General features: G+C 38.5%; 1 protein-coding gene across 5 annotated transcripts in view; it reads left to right on the forward strand.

Moving 5' to 3' along the window:
• Positions 1-20,814, forward strand: part of ULK4 (unc-51 like kinase 4) — a 497,440-nt gene that overhangs the window by 9,857 nt on the left and 466,769 nt on the right. For all 5 annotated transcript variants that reach the window (XM_045530714.1, XM_045530715.1, XM_045530713.1 and 2 more), the window contains 6 exons: positions 6,090-6,189; positions 7,807-7,946; positions 11,319-11,481; positions 16,764-16,865; positions 17,534-17,617; positions 20,472-20,547. In XM_045530714.1, coding sequence (XP_045386670.1) covers positions 6,090-6,189; positions 7,807-7,946; positions 11,319-11,481; positions 16,764-16,865; positions 17,534-17,617; positions 20,472-20,547 — 665 coding nt within the window. The remainder of the gene's footprint in view (positions 1-6,089; positions 6,190-7,806; positions 7,947-11,318; positions 11,482-16,763; positions 16,866-17,533; positions 17,618-20,471; positions 20,548-20,814) is intronic.

Consider the following 20,814-nt stretch of genomic DNA (forward strand, 5'->3'; position numbering starts at 1 on the left):
TCCTGGGCTCAAGTGATCCACCTCAGCTTCCCAGAGCATTGGGGTTACAGGTGTGAGCCACCGTGCCTGGCTGGTTTATCGAATATCTAATATGTTCTAGCCACTGCACTGGGTATAGTCACTCCTCACAACTGCCTGTGATATCAGTATTTTCCTAATTTATAGTTTGTATCAGATCTGTTTCTCATGCTTCCTCACCAGTTGAAGAGGCCAGCAGAGTTAGACCAAGAAAAAATTACACGTGAGAAGTTTGACTTCATTGCCTCCCTTCTCCTCCTCTGTGTAGCATTTACCGTTACACGCCCCACTGGCTGCTGTCAGCTGTGCCATGACAGTCCTCCTCGGTACTTTCCCTCGGTTTGGGTCTTTTCATGACCACACTTTTGAGTGTCATAATTTAGTTGTCTCTTGTTCTTTCCTTTTAGGACACTGCCGGGTGATGTATGTAGCTAATACAGCAAACTCATTTTTGTTAAAATATCATCCCCTTCTCTGATCACATTTTGATAGTGTTTTGGAATCCATCGATGGCTTAATTCACAGGGGTGAATAGGGAATTTTCAGAAAGACTCCAGCAGGGCCACTGTGGGAGAAATTTTGAGCCAGGTGACTTTGTGATACTTTTAAGACCTATCAGGATCCAGAACAAATGCCACCTTTTTCTATAAAACTTAAGCCTGATTAAATCACTTGGCTCTTTGACTTCAACAGGGAAACCTGATCACAACAGAGAAACTATCTCACCATGAGAATGCAACTGTGACACACACCACAAATGCTGGATGTGAGCGTGGATGTCAGAATACCAGGGAAAACATCACTACATTAGTAAACGGATGCCTTTCCAAAAAGAGCAAATACTGCTGAGAAATGTACCAGATACTAAGAACAAGTGAATATCTAGTGCAGGGTTTAGATCTTGGAGTCTTAAGCACTCCTGACTAGTATACAGTTCGGTGACTTTTAACAAATAATATCTGACTCAAGACATAGAGCATATCCATCCCTCCAGAAAGTGCCTCCTGCCCTTCCCAGATGTCATCTTCAGATTAGTGTTGCTTATTCTTAAACCTCAAATAAATGGAATCTTGTAGTGTGTGTACTCTTTTGGCGTCACACTTCTTTTTTCTAAGATCATGTTTTTGAGATTCACGTGTGTTATTGCAGGTATTGTAGTTTGTTCCTTCATTGTTAAAAAGTATACCATTTTGAGTGAATCTTTTTATTGAAATAAAATACATGTACACAAAAGCATACAAATCATAATTGTGTGCTCAGATTTTCATAAGCTAAGCATGCCTATACAACCAGTATGCAATCAAGAAATAACATAGGCAGTATTTTAGAAGCCCCTTCATGCCCCCTGCCAGTCCCTCCCTCCCTGTAGAAGGATAATCACTATCTTGACTTTTAACACCACAGATTAGTTTTGCTGATTTTGAGCTTTTTATGATTGGAGAGTCTGAACACATTTGTAAAGTAGAGTTGATAGTTTTGGTCATGGATTGGCTATGAGGTGTGAGAGCAAAGTCAAAGATTCTTCCAGAGCTTTTGGACTAGGTGAATGGATGGATGGTAATGTTGCTTACTGAGAGGGCAAAGCCTAGGAGAAGGATGGATTTGGGCATCTTGATTTTGGGTGCCGATTGGAAGACACTGGATGTTTGAGCTTGCAATTTAGGGGGAAATTCGAGGCAGAGATATAAATTTGAGAAAGAAAACATCTGGAAAGGGCGAAGGCATTGTGGTCAGGATATGGCAGCATCCTGGAGGTGGCAGAGGCAGTACTCTGGAGCTGACAGCTGTGATGGCAGTGTCCTGATTCCCCAGTGTCTTGGTGAGGTCAGGGGCAAGTGCTCCCTTGGTGGCTCAGTTTTATGGTGTGGTTTTGGGAATCCTTCTTAGAATTCAGCCTCGATTCTGTTTCATGAAGCTTGCCATCAATTCAGTGTATTATCTGTGCCCCTTAGAAGTCTTTTTATAGCCAGAATGGCTTCTGTCTTCTGCAACTAAAAATATTGGCCAAATCATGGAGTGTCATGGGAGGTCAAGTAAGGAAAATTATACAGAAAGAAAAGAAATCATTTGTGTGAAATGCAGCTGATAAGGTGAGGACTGAGGACCTTGAAGAGAGTGGTGTCAGTGAAGTGGTGGGGATGAAAGCCAGAATTGGAGTGGGTTTAAGAAGGAGTGGGAGGAGAGAAGGTAGAGGCCATTCTTTAGGCCTTTTGATATATTAAGGAGCCAGAGGGGGGTGATAGCTGGATGGAGATAGAAGGTTAAGATGGGAAGAATTATCTCTGACTTCTGATAAGAGTTGAAATTACATTTCTTAAAGCAGGCGGTTTATAGTCTCTCATGTAAAGGAAGTCCAGCACTTGAAAGCTGGTTCCACCACACCATCAATTCCTCGTCATTCTTCTCTGGTATGCTTAATCCTTGGCTTATGTGCTCAAGGCCATTCACGGTTGCTGGAGGGCCACTGCAACTTTAGCCATCATGTCAGTCTTCCAGGGAGGAAGGGAAAGGAAAGGTGTGCCAGGGTGTTACCTGATATCTTGCATAAAACCCCTTTACAGGTTTTCCGGGAAATCCAGCTAGTGACTCTGTTAACATCTTGTTGGTGTGTCCCGTGCTGCCCCCCCCCCCGCCCCCCTCCGTCTGTGCAGGAGGCAAGGAGACCTTTTCTGGTCAGGCACAAGACTGTTTCCAAAAATATAGGGATTCTGTTATTGAGGACATAGGTGAGGTGGATATTAGGTAAGCAACTGGCAGCCTCTCCACAGAGGTAATACTTGCATGTTTGCATGCTGATGGATAGGCTCCATTAGCAAGGGAAAAATACTCGGCATAGCGTGAAGAGGAGACAGTTGTAGCAGTGAAGTCTGAGGGAGGGTGGGATCTTGTATACAAGAGGAGGCACTGGCTTTTGAAAGGAGCACGGACAGTTGAGGGAAGGCAGGTGTATAGGACAAGATGAAAATTGACTGGTAGATTTTGTGCCAGGAGCTTGAGAAGGTTCTATTCTGACTGATTCTATTTTCTCTGAAAAAAGTAAAGTCATCAGTTAGAAGGTGGGAGGAGGAGGGGAAGACAGTGTCAGAGGTTAGAGGAAAGAAGAGGTGTGAGTAGTCTCTTAAAGAGCAGATTGCCTGGGGCCGTTTGAGATTTGTGATCTCAAGTTTAAGGTAGATCGATCAGCATAGTTTGTTTACTTCGGCTGCTTAAGTGTATGCATAGTGTGTGGAGGGCTGAATGCTAGTGAGGGAGCTGGAAAGTGAGTGCTTGTGGTCGCTGGCTAGGATGTGTGAGGTAATGCAGTTTTTAGTAAAAGTCTAGCAACACCATCCAATAGAAATATAATGGGGACCACAAATCTAATTTAAAATTTCTTCATAGCCACATTGAAAAAGGAAAACCAAATGGGTGAAATTAACTTTAAACCCAGTATGTACAATGTTATTACCATTTCAACATGTAATCAGTATGAAAATTGTTGAGATATTTTTCATTCTCTTTTTGATACGAAGTTTTCAGAATCCTGTGTGTATTTCACACTTGTTGTACGTCTCAGTTCAGACAAGGCGCTTCTCAGGTTCTCAGTAGCCTTATGTGGCATGTGGTTCCCACGTTGAACATAGCAGGTGGATGGGTGGTTGTGAGGGTGGAGGGCAAGATTTAAAGAGGCAGTGTGGCCAGCGTCTTGCAAAAGTGGGCTTGGGGCATATGTTGAACGATGGGGAGTGCTGGGAGGAGGCGCTGGGGCCTTGATCCTGTTGGTGATTCTATTGGAATTGCCACACCTCCTTTATTTTTCATCAGGGCCTCCCCCTTTCTGTGCCTCAATCAGTAGGTGTCCTTAAACATGCTCATTCTCTGGTGGCCTTAGTAGTTTTACAGGTCCTTACAAGGTGCTTCTCACATTCTCTCCTGGTCACTCTGATGCTTGGTTTTCTCCTTACTGTCTTTAAGTTTTGTGGATCCATTTTCCTTCAATTGTGTCGTGGTATGAGCCCATCTAGTTGTTCCGAGAGTGTTCCATTTTTAAAGTAGAAGGCTCTTCACATATGGGCCCATTAGCCTGTGTTAAATGGTAGTAGAGTTTGGATGTGATTTTTTAATTGATATAAAATATTTTATGTATTTATGGGGTCCATGTGAGTATTTGTTACATGCATACATAGAATGTGTAATGATCAAGTCAGGGTATTTGGGGTATCTATCACCTTGAGTATTTATCATTTCTATGTGTTGGTAACATTTCAAGTCTCTCTTCTGGGTACTTTGAAATACATAGTGCATTGTTGCTAACCATAGGAACTCTCCTCTGCTATCAGATATTGGGGCTTATTTGTTCTATCTGACTGTGTTTGTTCCCACTAACCAATCTCTCTTTATCCAACCCACACACCCTTCTCAGCCTCAAAATTTCTTTTTCTGATCAAACTTATGGCAAACCAGACTCAACATTTTTTAAGAACGGAATGCAAAGCACTTTGGTAGCTGTCAGAAATTCTGGGTCTTGATGGTTTGCTACTAATGTACACATTTTAAAAATTTTCCATACTTAGTGGAATTTTAAAGGGAGAAAGCAAAAATTCCAAAACAGCTTAGTATTTTTTTTTTTTTTTTTAAACTGGCAGGTCTTTGCTTCTTTATTTTGGTTTTGGTGCACGAGTATTCTTATGATGTAATGGAAGAGTACATTTTTAAGATTGGTGTATTCATATAATGATTCCTTTTAATTATTAGGGTGAACTGATAACATTAGGATTCAGAAAGGATATTTCTAAAAAGATGGCAGAATCCTTCTGAGAGTTCTTTTAAATGTTATAAAAGTAATACATGTTCACTGTAGAAACTTGGACAATATGGAATAATGAAGAAAACACCGTTGTTCTATCATTTGAGGAAAATTGCTGTTCATGTTTTGGTTTCCTTCTAGTTTTTTTCTATGATTTTTTTCTTTAATGTTTTAACCATGGTACTGTATAATTTTGTTTCTTCCCTTTTTCACTTAACACTGTCATTTTGCTGTGTTGTTACATTAAATAAACATTTTACTGTTGACTTAACATTTTGCTAGTTGATAATACAACTTAGTTAACTATTACTGTGTTATTGAGCATTTAGGTTATTTTTACTTAGTAAACAGTTTCTCCCCTTTGAAAGTATTTTTTTTCCTGGTTATAAAAGTAGTGTGTATTATTATAGAAAATAGAAAATTAGAATTTAAAAACACCAGTAGTTCCACCAGTATAACAGCAGCTATTTTGGAATACACCTTCTGGTCATTTTCCTGTAAATAATTATTTTGCAATTTATATTTACACAAATATACAAAACAGTATTTCACAAGTTTTTAAAAAATCATTTTGAAGAATGTATGTTAAGTTAGCATTTTTCTATGTAACCAGCCTTCAATAACCATCATTTCTAATGTCTGTATAGAATTTGCCCAAATTCCACCATTTTCTTATCCATTTACCAATTATATATTTAGATGTTTCTGAGAGGCAAAGGTTTTTTTTTTTTTTAATTTCAGCATATTATGGGGATACAAATGTTTAGGTTACATATATTGCCCTTCCCCACCCCGAGTCAGAGTTCCAAGCGTGTCCATCCCCTAGATGGTGTTCATCGCACTCATTATGTATGTATATATCCATCCCCTCCTCCCCCCTCCCATCTGCTGAACACCTGATGAATAGTTATTCCTATATGTGCACTTAGGTGTTGGTCAGTTAAAACCAATTTGATGGTGAGTCCATGTGGTGCTTATTTTTCCATTCTTGGGATACTTCACTTAGTAGAATGGGTTCCACCTCTATCCAGGATACTACAAGAGGTGCTAGATCACCGTTGTTTCTTATAGCTGAGTAGTACTCCATGGTATACGTATACAACATTTTATTAATCCACTCATGTATTGATGGGCACTTGGGTTGTTTCCACATCTTTGCAATTGTGAATTGTGCTGTTATAAACATTCAAGTGCAGATGTCTTTTTTATAGAATGTCTTTTGTTCTTTTGGGTAGAGGCAAAGGTTTCAAGAACTTTTTTGAGTGAATGCTGTGTGTTTTTATAGGTCCGTCTCACCCATGAAATTAAACACAAGAATATTGTAACTTTTCATGAATGGTATGAAACCAGCAATCATCTCTGGCTAGTAGTAGAACTCTGCACAGGTAAGAGAGTGTGTAAGAAGTGCCGTGAATGTAGCCACCTTTATGCTATTGAAAAAACAAATGGTGTAAGTTTTGTTACTTTGATATTCTATTGCAAATATAAGTAGTGTTGATATCATTTACTATATTAACATGAAAATCTATTGCTTGATATTAGGAAAGGGTAAAGAGCAAAGATGTTTTTCATAAGAGGAAAAATTATGTAAAATTCAATTTGAGGTTGACTTTGTTACATTACTAAAAACCCTACATGCAAATTTAGAAATATCTTAAAGTAATGATTGATTTATCAAACAAGTTTCCCCAATAAATGAAAAACATTTTAGGTTAAATAGATTAATTAGCTAACAAATATATAAAGTGATTTTCTTATTTTTATGAATTAGGATACTTTATAAAAACTTAAGCAATGTGGAAAAGTACAAAGGTGAACCAACAAATACCACCACCTGGCAATAATTAAAGATAACTTGTTACAGCTGTTGCTTCTCTCAACTCTCTAGGACTACATACAGGGGAAAAGGTGACTACATATATATCTGGGCTTTTAGTTTCAACATTTTAAGAGTTTAGCAGGGAAAAAAGTTAATTAAGTACCACTCTTACTGTACTTTTATTTCTACATTGAATAATAATAAGGAATCAGTAAATAGTAAACTATATTGTAATTACTCACTTTATGACTCTAACTTATTGTATTGGCATTAGAATTTATACAGCTTAATCATAAAAGGGGCAATTTAGAGCAGTAACTTCTTTGCTTTTTATTTTTCTGACTCAACAGGAAAATATTATGGTTGGAATACTTCCACAGATGGACACACTTACAAGGTTATCAGGGGACACCTCTAGTATTACTTTGTGCTTCTGCTGTTTGTTCCCTGACCAGGTGTAATATCCTAACGCTACAGTATGCCTGTATTTGTAATGGTTTCTCACCCCTCACAAGAAAATAAACAAAACCCCAAATACTTTTTACTTCCATCATAGTAATTCTGATTGAACTTTCAGATGCCAGCAGAGACTTCATTTTTCTGAACTTGGCTGTTACAATCTTGTTCTTTAGAAAAATAAAAAGTTTGTTTCTGGCACTTAGATGGTAGAGATCTAACTGGGATCTTGGAGAGTATAGCAATGGAATTTGCAGAGCGCCTGCCTTTGGCCTTTTAACTCATCAATGTGCACACTAGATGTGACTGTTAACTGTTAAGGAAAGTCAGAATGTGACCTGACTTTGCATGTGAGTGAACAAGACTATAATTGCATAATATGATTTAAGTTCACAGTTTTGGGTTACTATTTAACACTAATTTTTGCAGCTGTACATTCACTGAGGGATCCGGAGTTATTATTCTTTCATCCCCCCTGTTTACTTTTTACCACTCTTCCAGACAGAGCAGGTACCCTCCTGGAGTTGGCTCTGGAGCGTGGGCAGACTTCTGTTGCAGTTCTTGGAGGACTGCTGTGTTTGCTCGCTTGTGTGTTTCTGCTGCCAGACTGTCAGGGTTTACTGTTTAATCATTTTTTAATGCTCAGTATCTGCCAGCATAGAACCTCTTGCAGGCAGTCTGTGATGTTGGCTGGTTGAAATGGGTGATTTTAATTAACTTCTTGCAGGTGGTTCCTTAGAAACTGTTATTGCTCAAGATGAAAACCTCCCAGAAGATGTTGTGAGAGAATTTGGGATTGACCTGATTACTGGATTACATCATCTTCATAAACTTGGCATTCTCTTTTGTGACATTTCTCCTGGGAAGGTAATTTATGAAGATTTTGATTTCCTAACTACTTCTGCCTCAATTTAGAGTGCTTTCTCAAAGTTGTTTTTATTTTTAGGTAAAATTTTGTTACAGAACATCTTGAAATTTTATGTTAACATATTTTAAATAAAAGGAAACATTATATTTTAGCTACCTATTTAAGTAGGTTTTTGAACGTGAAATCTCTCCTTTCAGAGCTCTCTGAGTAGTTACTTACTGCTGCTAAGGTATATTGTAAATGATGAGCTGAGTAGGTTTATAACATAAGGCTCTCTTAGCTCCTAAATCATAGTACACACTTATGAACCATATAATGGTTATTTATGTACGATTCCTAATATTATGGATCAGATATTTTCTCTTGTTAAAATTTATCACCATAACTAAATTAATTTTCAATAACTACTTCAAGTGTGGTAGAGACATGAAACCTGCTTAGTTTCTGAGTTGCAGTCAGTCATGACACTTAGAAGTTGTGTGATACTGGACAAGTTATGTTTGGTCTCATTTGCCTCAGTTTCCTTGTCTGTGATATGGAGATAGATGCTTTCAGGGTGGTTGTGAAATTACATATTGTTCTTAGGTGAAGCTTCTAGGGCACTTTCTGGTAGGTAATGTGCTCACAATCAATGGCATCTATTATTGTCTTTGTAAGTATTACACATACTCATAGGAATTGTGTATATTATTGGTCTGAATTTTTACTTCTCCCTTAATGTATGCAAATGAAATGAAAAGTTGAATATTTCATTTTTTAGCTTTATTTTTGTAGGCCATCCAAATGAGAAAATAATTAAACCTAAAAAAGAAAACTCCATAAAAATCCTGCATAAAGAATAGGGGTTCTTGTCTGAAATATGCAGATGCCTCAAGTCTGCAGCCACTCAACTGCCATTGTAGTGCTAAAAGCAGCTATAAAAAATACATAAAGGATTGGGTGTGACTGTGTTTCCATAACTTTATTTATGGACACTGAAATGTGAATTTCATGTAATTTTCTATCAAGAAATCATCATCTTATTTTTTTCCAACCATTTAGAAATATAAAAACCACGTTTTAGCTCAGATGTACAAAAACAGGCAGTGGGTGAGATTTGGCCCAGAGGCTGTGGTTTGTCAGAGTGTGTGGGAGTTGTTGAATAAAGTTCATTATCAGCTGTAACCATCTAAGAAATTCAGGCTGCTTTGTAATGTAACCTGTGTTCTAGAACAGGGGTTGACAAAGATTGGGCAGAGTTCCCCGTTTCTGTAAATAAACTTTTATTGCAACAAAGTCACACCCTTTCAGTATGTATTGTTAGTGTCTGGTGTCAGTGTTAGCAGTAGAATTGAGTAGTCAGGACGAAGGCTGTAGAGCCTGTAAAGTCTAAAATATTCACTAGCTGGCTCTTTAAAAGAAAGGTTGCTGACCCCTGCCAGTGGTTCTCACAGTGTGTTCTCTGGACTGGCAGCATCAGCATGACCTGGGATTTGCTAGAAATGCAGGCTCTTGGGGCCCCCCCCCAGACCTATTGAATCATAAACTCTGGGGGTAGTGACTAGCAGTCTGTGCTTTCACAAGTCCTCCTGGGCATTCTGATGCTCAAATAAGTTTAACAGCCACAGTTGTAGATCAACAGACATCCTTAGTTAAGTATTACTAACTAGAAGTTAAGGGTTAACTTCAAATTGCCTTTAAAAAATCAAAAAAGCCACCTGACCCATTGCAACCACCCAGAAATACTTCTAATGACTCTAGAGGAAACTATAAAAATAATAGAACACTGGTTCCTGGCGTGGTTTCAGCGACCAATAGATAACTTCTAATCACAAGTTTTATTAGCAGACTTGAGCACTTATCACATGCTAGTGACTGTTACAAGCCCTTTGCACGCATAACTTCATCTAATCCTTACAACAGTCTGAAGAGTGAGGTATTATTTTTCCCATTTTATAAATGAAGAGACTGAGGATTAGAAAGGTTGAATAAATTTTTCAGTCCAGACAGCAAGTTAGTAGTGGATCTAGGGCTAAAATCCGGATCTCTGACTTCAAAACCCTAGCTTTAACCCCACATTATACTTCTGTTCTTGAATAAACAACACCTCAGGCAGGTGGGTTTTCAAATCCTTTTTTAGCTGTCATTGAAGGTTGGAGAGTATAGATTGTTCTGTATACATTGTTCTTTATGTTTCCCAAGAGACTGAGGTTTCCTTTCGTGTTTATGATGTGTTCACTACATATATCTGAGAATGGACAATGTAATTTTTTATTAAAATGTTGGGTTTATTTTTCTTCAGCTTTTTTATTTTTTATTTTTTTGAAGGCATTTTATTACAGTTTTTATTTAAATATCCTTAATGACAGTATTGAGTATTTTTTTGCGCTCGTTTGCCATCTATATTACTCGTTTCATAAAGTATCTGTTCAAATCCTTTGCCCATTTACTTAAAAGAGTTATTTGTCTTCTTACTGATTTCTGAATGTTCTTTACATATTCTGGATACAAGTCCTTTATTAGATACGTGCTTTACAAATATGTACTCTCCATTTGTGGCCTATCTTTTGATTTTTCTTTTTTTTTTTTTCTTCAGCTTATTATGGGGGTACAAAAGTTCAGGATATATATATGTATATATATATATATATATATACACACATGCACACGCTTGAAGCTCTGACTTGGGGGGATGGGGGGCATGGGCAATATGTAAATATATATAGCTTCTTTTTAAAAAAAGTTATAAGCACTTATTTTTCTGAGTTATGATGGAGCAAGAAAGCCAATGCTCAAAAGTTCTTTTTTTTGGCTGGGCGTGGTGGCTCACGCCTGAAATCCTGGCACTCTGGGAGGCCGAGGCAGGCCTATTGTTTGAGCTTAAGAGTTTGAGACCAGCCTGAGCAAGAGCGAGACCCCATCTCTACTAAAAAACATAAAAAGAAATTAGCTGGACAACTAAAAATAAATAGAAAAAATTAGCCGGGCTTGGTAGTGCATACCTATAGTCCCAAGGCCGTAGGATTGTGTGAGCCCAGGAGTTTGAGGTTGCTGTGAGCTAGGCTGATGCCATGGCACTCTAGTCCAGGCAATATAGTGAGACTGTGTCTCAAAAAAAAAAAAAAGTTTTGTGTTTGTTTGTTTGTTTTTTTGAGGTGGGATCTTGCTCTGTTGCTCAAGCTGGAGAGTACAGTGATGCGATCATAGCTCACTGTAGCCTCGAACTCCTGTGCTTAAGCAGTCCTCCCTCCTCAGCCTCCTGAGTAGCTGGGACTATAAGCACGTGCCACCATGCCTGACTTCAAAAGTTCTTTAGTGCATTTATAAGAGGTACTATTGGATGTGCAAATCAAGTTGAATTTGTTTCTGAAAACTTTTTTTAATCTTCATAGATACTCTTAGAAGGACCTGGCACGTTGAAGTTTAGCAATTTTTGCTTGGCAAAAGTAGAAGGTGAAAATTTGGAAGAGTTCTTTGCTTTGGTGGCAGCAGAAGAAGGAGGAGGTGGTAGTGGAGAAAATGTACTGAAGAAAAGCATGAAAAGTAGAGTCAAAGGTATGTGGGCCTGGAGACCTTAAAGATCATAACTCAAGTTGTGGGCCACCTACCTAAGTCCCGTGCTTTGGAGATAACGTTGATCTTTTGTCTTACTAGTCAAATAATGTATTGAAAATAGTAATGACCAGGAGAAGTCTGGATATAGGAATGCCTTTGTGGCCTAAAGTTTTCCATATGGATCTAATACTGTGTCAGGCCTGGGGGGAACCTCCAACAAAGCTGTATCTTGTCCGTTTTATGTTGCAGACCACTCATTTAGCACATAAGGAGGGGTTTTTCAGCACTTGGAGTAGTGCCTGGCACACAGTAGTGGCTCAATACATGTTCGTTCAACATTGTTGAGTGGCTGATATTGTGCAATTGAGGCTGATTTCTAGGGGTGCGGTCTTTTTCCTGTTATTTAGGTAATTGTTTTATCCCTCACCCCCTCCCAGTCTTCCTCCTTAGTTTCCAATGTCCATGACACCACTTTATGACCATGTATACCCATTGTTTAGCTCTCACTTATAAGTGAGAACATGTGATATTTGTTTATCCATTCCTGAGATATTTCGTTTAGGATAATGGTCTCCAGTTCCATCCAAGTTGCTACAAAAGACATATTTCATTCCTTTTTATGGCTGAGTAGTCCTCTGTGGTATGTATACACATTTTCTTTATCCGCTTAATCAGTTCATGGGTATTTAGGCTAATTCTTTATCTTTGCAGTTGCCAATTGTGCTGCAATAAATATTTGGGTGCAGATGTCTTTTTGATATAATAACTCTTTTTCCTTTGTGTAGATACCCAGTAGTAGGATTGCTGGATAGAATGGTAGGTCTACTTTTAGTTTTTTGAGCAATCTCCATACTGTTTTCCATAGTGGTTGTACTAATTTACATTCCCACCAACAGTGTATCAACATTCACTTTTCACCACATCCACGCCAACATTTATTGTTATTTGACTTTTTAATAAAGACTATTCTGACAGGGGTAAGGTAGTCACATTGTGGTTTTAATTTGCATTTCTAGAGGTGCATTTTTGGCATGTGGTTTTGACAGTAAGATTGGGCCAGGGTGTTAAAATTGCTGTACTTGAGGGGAGAGTCTGAAGTGATATATTTTATACCTTTTGGGGGAAGTGGTAAAGATCTTTTTTCCTCAAGTTCTATGCCCTGGTACTTGAGACTTTGGGCCATTGAAGGTCTGTGGTACTCACCATGCTGTCAGTTAAGTTGGGTGGCAGTTGAAGGAAAGGGAGCTACGAGAGAGGGTGACATCCTTGGGCTTAGTAGTCATGTGGCCCAGGGACCAGGGAGGAGGATGGGGAGAAGCAGGTTAATTGTAGGCCCCGTAGAAAGGACCAAAGGAAACTTAACCTTCAGGGCTAGCCTTGTATGTGGTAAGAGTTCATGCCCAGGAAGGCTTATAGTGTCCCCAAAATGCATTCCATAGAATGACCAGCATTCTATGAAAATGACTATTGTGGACTATGTTACTATAGAATATTAAGTTCTGAATTATTGTTTATGATTTTATTATAGGAAACAAGGAAGGTGGTATATTTTGGGAGTGCCAAGTAAGGGAAAGAGGGCTGTGTTGTGGAGAAGTCAGAAGTTCTGGCAGTGATGCTCAGTTACTTCTGAGCTTAATACAAGAGTAGTCCCCATGATGGGGCAGGTTAGCCTCTTTGGCCAAGGATGGAGGAGACCCTTGTGACCAGCAGGGCAGAATCGGTTCTGACCTTTGGGATCATCCACATTATAGGCAACTCACCTTCACATCCCTGTGGTATAAAGATAAAAGTAAAACCACTCCAGTTTCTGTTGCCTTCGAGAATTTGCAGTCTTAAGTGTGGTGATGGAATAAGACTCATGAAATAAACATTTTGCCTTTTGACGTATGTGAGTGCCTGGGTGTTGTGGTAGAGTTGATTGTATAGCCATAAAAAAATCTGTTTAACATTGATGCTGATGTAGGGAAAAAATTTTGATTGGGTTGCATGAAGGTAATATTGCAAAGAGCTTCTAATAAGAACATTTGGATTCTAATTCTGTCTTTGCTTCTTTGTAACCTTGAGGATAATGTCACATAGCTTCTAGAAGTTTTAATTTCCTCTTTAAAGCTAGGAGGTTGGACTGGATCATAAAGTGATGGGGATTACGTTGAATGGGGTTCGCTTCTGGCTTAGTGTTGTTGGTTGAGTTAGAGAAGCTAGAAGTCTGGGGTGATTTATGAAATGAGTTTCAAATTTAGAATCCCCAACCTGCAGGTTAGAGTTCAAGTTCCCAGATCTGGTCCCTGAGTGCCTCTCTGTTCTTATGGTGGCTATGAGAATGTACCTCGCTGTCCTTCAACTGTGGGGAGCATAATTGACCTCAGCCTTCAGCTGCTTGAGGGAGACATCCATAACTGCTTTTGCTCTGAGTCCACACTTCCCATGACTGTACCCAGCTAGTGACCAGCACGGTGGGGATGCTCTGATGGCCAACGTTGTTTCAGGGATTCTCCGTGACCTTGCAGAACCTTTCTTAGAAGGCATGGCATCTGAGGATAATTGCACTTAGCTTCCTTCCCTCTCTTTTCACTTGGAGTGTAGTGTGCATTGTGGTCTGACCAGCTCTTCCCATTTTTTCTCATAGGCGTTTCCTATAATAAAACCTTTGCATGGTTAATCCTATCTTGATGTCTGCTTCTTGGAGGACCCAGACTAACTTTCTCTTCCCCTGGCCCCCAGCGCCTTTGCCCTGTGTTCCAGCAACACAGTGTGTTTACGGTTTCCCTGTGTGCTTGTTCTTGTGGCTCCCTTCTGCACTTCATCCCTGGCTCCAGCTTTCTCGAAGAAGACTTCTTCATGACTTTGTCTCTCTGGGTGGCAGGAATTTACTGGACTGAATACTTAGATTTTATTATGAAAGTAATAAAAGAAAAAAGTAACACCTATTATTGAACTTACCATGTAATGTGGGTTTTTTGTGTGGTTGTCTTTCCCCATTGGACTGTGAGTGTAGGGACTTCATATTCCTTTGTTAGTGCATTTATTTGTTAATTCCATTTATTTATTAATTTGACAAAAATTTAGGCATGATTTAGGTACTGGGAATATACATGCGCAACAAACAGGCAAAAGTCCCTCCCCTCATTGAACTTCACATTTCTAACGGGGGACGACAGACATTCACATTCAACAAATATTCGTGAAGCATTTACTAAGTAGTGGGCAGGGTGCCTGGGCATCCTGTGGGCCTTATTTGTCTCTGTTTCCCCAGCATCTAGTGCAGGCAAAAAGCCCCTCTGTGATGGTTGTTGAACAAGTGGATGTGTGTATGAGATGTGACAGCGTGGCAAGATGTTCCGTAGGAGAACTGTACAGCCACGCGTCGGGACACACCAGGCTGCTGGTCTGGCTGTAATGGGCTGTGCAGTTAAAATTTGCTGGAAGGTTTACCTCAGTGTTTTGTTTCCAAATCGTTGGTGATTACTCACTTCATGGAGCAAACATTCTCATTGGGAGGTGGGAAGTTGTTAGAATGGAAGGAGTGTGCCCCAGGGAGAGACAGGGCCCTGGGTTTTGGTAGGTGGTCTGCAACTGCCCAGCTGTGTGATTTACTGGACATTAAGTACCCCTCTAGGCTTCAGTTTCCCTCATCAGGGAATAAGGGAACTTTCTGGCTCTAAAATATGGGATTGCTGTGTAATACCAGACCTTATATATAGTATATGTGGTACACGAGTGCTGGTCACTAAATATCTCCTATTTTCCTTCTGGATATGCCTTAGGATTGCATCTCCCCCCTGGCCAAAGCCAACTAAGTGTGAGCAGAAGTGATATGAGTCACTTTGAGATAGAAATTTTAAGTGCCAATATGCAATTTGCTGTGTTCTTTCTCTCTGCTTGGGTGGCTGAGGAAGCTTGAGTGGAGATGGAGCCTCTCTTTGAGTGACTGTCAGGATCAGAGCCCCTTAGCTGACTGTGATGACATGTAGTTTGAATAATAAACCAACCTTTGTGAAGCCAGTGGATTTTGGGGTTGTTTCTGCTGCTTAACTTAACCTATTTGAGTTAAATAGTAAAACAGAAGGTTCTTTCCATTTGACTACAGGCATACCTCACTTTTTTGCACTTTGCTTTATTGTGTTTCACAGATAATGCCTTTTTTTAAGAAAAAAAAAAGAAACATAGTGAAGGTTTGTGGAAACCCCGTGTCAAGTGAGTCTGTTGGCTCCATTTTTTGCTGTCAAACAACATAGCATGCAATAGAGAAATCTTTTATGAAAGGAAGAATCAATCTATGTGGCCAATTTTATTGTCTTATTTTAAGACATTGCCATAGCTATCCCAGCCTTTAACAATCACCACCTCGATCAGTAGCAGCCATCAACATCAAGGCAAGTCCCCCCACTAGCAAAAACATTGACTCACTGAAGGCTCAGATGACCGTTAACTTTTTTTTATAATAAAGTATTTTTTATTTAAGGCATATACTTTTTTTTTTTTTTTTTTTTTTTTTTTTTTGTAGACAGAGTCTTGCTCTGTTGCCTGGGCTAGAGTGAGTGCCGTGGCATCAGCCTAGCTCACAGCAACCTCAAACTCCTGGGCTTAAGCGATCCTCCTGCCTCAGCCTCCCGAGTAGCTGGGACTACAGGCATGCGCCACCATGCCTGGCTAATTTTTTCTACATATGTATTTTTAGCTGTCCATATAATTTCTTTGTATTTTTAGTAGAGACGGGGTCTCGCTCTTGCTCAGGCTGGTCTCAAACTCCTGAGCTCAAACAATCCACCCACCTCGGCCTCCCAAAGTGCTAGGATTACAGGCGTGAGCCACTGTGCCCGGCCTAAGGCATATACTTTTAAAAGACATAATGCTATTGTACACTTAATAGACTACAGTATAGTGTAAACACAACTTTAACATGTACAGGGCAACTAAAAAATTCGTGTGGATTGCTTCGTGATATTTGTTTTATTGTAATGGTGTGAAACCAAACCTGCAATATCTCTGAAGTATGACTGTATTTAAGTTGTCAGTTTAATAAAAGAATATACCCGAATGTGCCACACTTCTCACTCAGGTGGATTTTCAAAACTGTTTTTATGTCAAAACTGTTATGTATCTTTTGCAAAATGTAACCTTAAAATTAGAAAACATTTAAAAATGTGAAATACCCATGATACTTTAATCATGTATATATTTTCTTCCTGGCATTTTGCTTCTCACCAGACCTTTCCCAGGTAGGTTTGTGTTGGGAACAATACAAATACCTAACAGAGTTGTTCTTTATACTTTGTTTCCAGGATCTCTGGTATATACAGCACCGGAAATCGTGAGGGGTACTGACTTCTCCACCGCCAGTGACCTCTGGTCTTTGGGCTGTCTGCTTTATGAAATGTTTTCAGGTAATTACTTCCTGGTTCAGTATAAAATCAAAACTAGTCTAAAACAAACAATGAGGTTAAGTCTGCAGAATGCAAATATTTCACATATAAGATGTCAAAAAAATGGCTTCATTAAATTTTTATTTATTTTAAGAGATGGGGTCTTGCTCTGTTGCCCAGGCAGGCCTCAAACTCCTGGGCTCAAGCAATCCTCCCATCTCAGGTTCCCAAGTAGCTGCAACTATAGGTGTGCACCAATATGCCCAGCTAAGTTTTTTATATACTAATGTTGGCTGAATTGCTTGGTGTCTAGGCATATGCAGGTTCCTAGGAACTTTTTGACACATAGGTAATTTTTCATAATAATCATCTGGAATGTTGAAATGTGCCTATTTAAAACTGATTATTGTCTTGTGATGTAAATTATTCAGATGTGTTGAGTGGCTCCTGCCACCCTCGGATCATAGTCGTCTATATGTGAGTTTGTGTATTTGTTAGGATGATAAATTTTGAATTAGAGAAATATAAAAATATATAGACAATGCCTGGTACATACTAGGCATTCAATAATTATTGCCACATATTTTTTCTGTGAATTGTGTAATCCTGAGATATCTATAATTGAGATTAGTTTAGAATTATTGATGATAGCAAAATGTTTAATTTTGTTAATTTTCATGTGACTTTAGGAAAACCTCCATTCTTCTCAGATAGTGTTTCAGAATTAATTGAGAAGATTTTATATGAAGATCCTTTGCCACCTATTCCAAAAGGTAAGATTTCTTATGATAAATTGAGTTAACTTACATTTTATGCTTACTAAAGATACACCTTTATCCCAAGTCTGTTTTTATTGATTCATAACCCCCAAAGGTATATTTTATAAATGGTTCCAAATTGATACTTTTAGAAATATTAGCATTTCCTTTGCCATAATTTTTATATACTGAAATGGAAAACAAGTAGTTTCCCTCATTCAAAAACACAAATTATTGTGTTTTGTGTACCTATATCACAAAAAGTCTGGTTTAAAGATTTAAAAAACTCAGGCTGGGCGTGGTGGCTCACGCCTGTAATCCTAGCACTCTGGGAGACCCAGGCAGGAGGATCGCTCGAGGTCAGGAGTTTGAGACCAGCTCTGAGCAAGAGTGAGACCCCATCTCTACTAAAAAATAGAAATTAACCGGACAACTAAAAATATATAGAAAAAAATTTAGCCGGGCATGGTGGCACATGCCTGCAGTCCCAGCTACCCCGGGAGGCTGAGGCAGGAGGATTGCTTGAGCCCAGGAGTTTGAGGTTGCTGTCAGTTGGGCTGATGCCACGGCACTCTAGACCAGGCAACAGAGTGAGACTCTGTCTCCAAAAACAAACAAACAAAACAAACCAAATCTTTATGTATTATTGCTTTTTATGTGTATCATTTACTTAATTTGTACTCATAATCCCATGTGATTATTTCTATATAGTGTTCGAATAGGAACAAATCAAGTATTTCTGAGTTTTTTTTTTTTTTTTTTTGAAACAGAGTCTCGCTCTGTTTCCTGGGCTTAGAGTGCCATGGCATTAGCCTAGCTCACAGCAACCTCAAACTCCTGTAATCCTCCGGCCTCATCCTCTCAAGTGGCTGGTACTACAGGCATGTGCTACCACACCTGACTAATTTTTCTATTTTTAGTAGAGATGGGATCTCTTGCTCAGGCTGGTCTTGAACTCCTGACCTCAAGTGATCCTCCCTCCTTGGCCTCCCAGAGTGCTAGGATTACAGGTGTGAGCCACCGCGCTGAGCCCATTTCTGACTCTATCTTGATGAATCAGAATGCTACCCTTACAAGTTTTAAAAATCTTTTAAACTAGATATATCTGTAGTATTTTAAAAATGTTGGAACTTTAGTCAGATAAACTGTGGTTAATATAGCAATCTACCATTAGCAATAATTTTAAGGAAAGAAACAAAAGGCACAAACATAGTAAAACATTTTGCTGTACACCATTAAAGAAGCTAATCTTTTTTATTTTTTGATGCATAATGGATATTTTGGGGTACATGTGATAATTGAATACATTAATAGAATTTGTAAAGATTAAATCGGTATGCTTATATTTGTCACCTTAAATATTTGTTTATGCTAGGAACATTTGAATTATTCTCTTCTAGCTATTTTGAAATGTACAATAGATTATTGTAAACTGTAGTCACCCTATTGATCTATCGAGCATTAGGTCTTCATTTCAAGAAGTTAATCTTTAGATATATAAATGAAAATAGGATTCTACAAAAATTCTGAGTTTTTAGAAGGAAAAAATTTTCAGAAGTAATGAATGGAGGAAGTAGGAATACAGGATATTTTCAATATTTCAGGAATCATCCTAGGTGAAAACTCTTGATATTTCAAAATTAGTCTGTTTCTTAAAACAAATTGCATTTTTTTGTTTCATTAGTTTTGTCTTAGTTTTTATAGAAATCAGTCATTCCTATTTCTTGAAATGATGGCTTCTGATTTTTTTGTTTTAAATACAGTATCAGTTTCCCCTATAAGTTAAAGGTTTTCATGCAGGGAAGAGAAATCAGAAAATGAAGATTTCAAAGGTTTGGTCAGGATATCATTGGTGGCCATTGTGCCCGATAGTGCCATCTATTTTGATTGCTTTGTGTGAAGGGTGCTTGGGTGTTGTCTTTGGTCATTGTCTTTTTTTTTTTTTTTTTTTTTTTTTTTTGAGACAGAGTCTCACTCTGTTACCCAGGCTAGAGTGCCGTGGCGTCAAGCTCACAGCAACCTCAAACTCCTGGGCTTAAGCGATCCTACTGCCTCAGCCTCCCGAGTAGCTGGGACTACAGGCATGCGCCACCATGCCCGGCTCATTTTTTTTCTATATATGTATAATTTTAACTGTCCAGATCATTTCTTTCTATTTTTAGTAGAGACAGGATCTCGCTCTTGCTCAGGCTGGTCTCGAACTCCTGACCTTGAGTGATCCTCCCGCCTCGGCCTCCCAGAGTGCTAGGATTACAGGCGTGAGCCACCTCACCCAGCCTGGTCATTGTCTTCATGGCCACTTCTTTTAACCATAGACTGATGAATTGGCTATGGTATAGATGTAATTTTAAAAGATAAGACATGAGATTAGTGGACTTGGACAGTGTCATAATGTTGCAAAGCTTATTATTAATATTTCCCTGTTAGATATCTTCAAAATAAAAGATTTGCAAGTATTCTAATAATATCATATTAGAATGTAAAGGTGGTCAAGTTAGGAATGCTTCAGAGAAAACATAATTAATAGTTGAAGACAAGAGTATGAGTTTGTTAGGCTCATGATCCTTATTGCTGTTATTCAATAAAGAGAAAGTTTAGAAGTTAGTTAAGACTAGGTTTTTGAGATTCACTTCTTTGGTGTGGTTTAGGAAAAGTTTTTTATCTTTGTGCTTGGCACTCCCCCCGCCCCAATCCTGCTTCATTAAATATAAGCTGTAATTTTTGTTAATGGATTCCATGTTCTCTTAAAAACAATTTATGTACTTAAAATACTATTACTTTAAAAATTGATGTAGGATATAAAAATAAAGTTGATGTGTTATGTATTTGTTTACTTACTACCTTTTTTGGTTTGGGAAATTGTTTATAGATTCATCTCTTCCTCAAGCTTCATCAGATTTTATTAATTTGCTTGATGGGTTACTTCAAAGAGATCCTCAGAAAAGGTAGGGATGGTATTTTAATGTGGATAAATAGTGGAATCTTTTTTTCCCTTTTATGTACTTCTAAGATAGTGCTTTTCTTAATATACAGATAGCTGTTCAAATTACTTTTTTTAAAAAAGAAGTCTGACTTTGGATTAAGAGGTTTTTCCTCTCAGTTTGCAGGTATTTCTAATCATAAGGAACTTTTGAAATCAGTTTCTCTTTTCATGTATTAAATAGTTGCCTAGTAGGTTGACATGTTTTGTTATAACTCTGGAATCCAAGAAA

This window comes from Lemur catta, chromosome 18 (genome assembly GCF_020740605.2).
Source record: "Lemur catta isolate mLemCat1 chromosome 18, mLemCat1.pri, whole genome shotgun sequence".
NCBI classification, from domain to species: Eukaryota; Metazoa; Chordata; class Mammalia; order Primates; family Lemuridae; genus Lemur; species Lemur catta.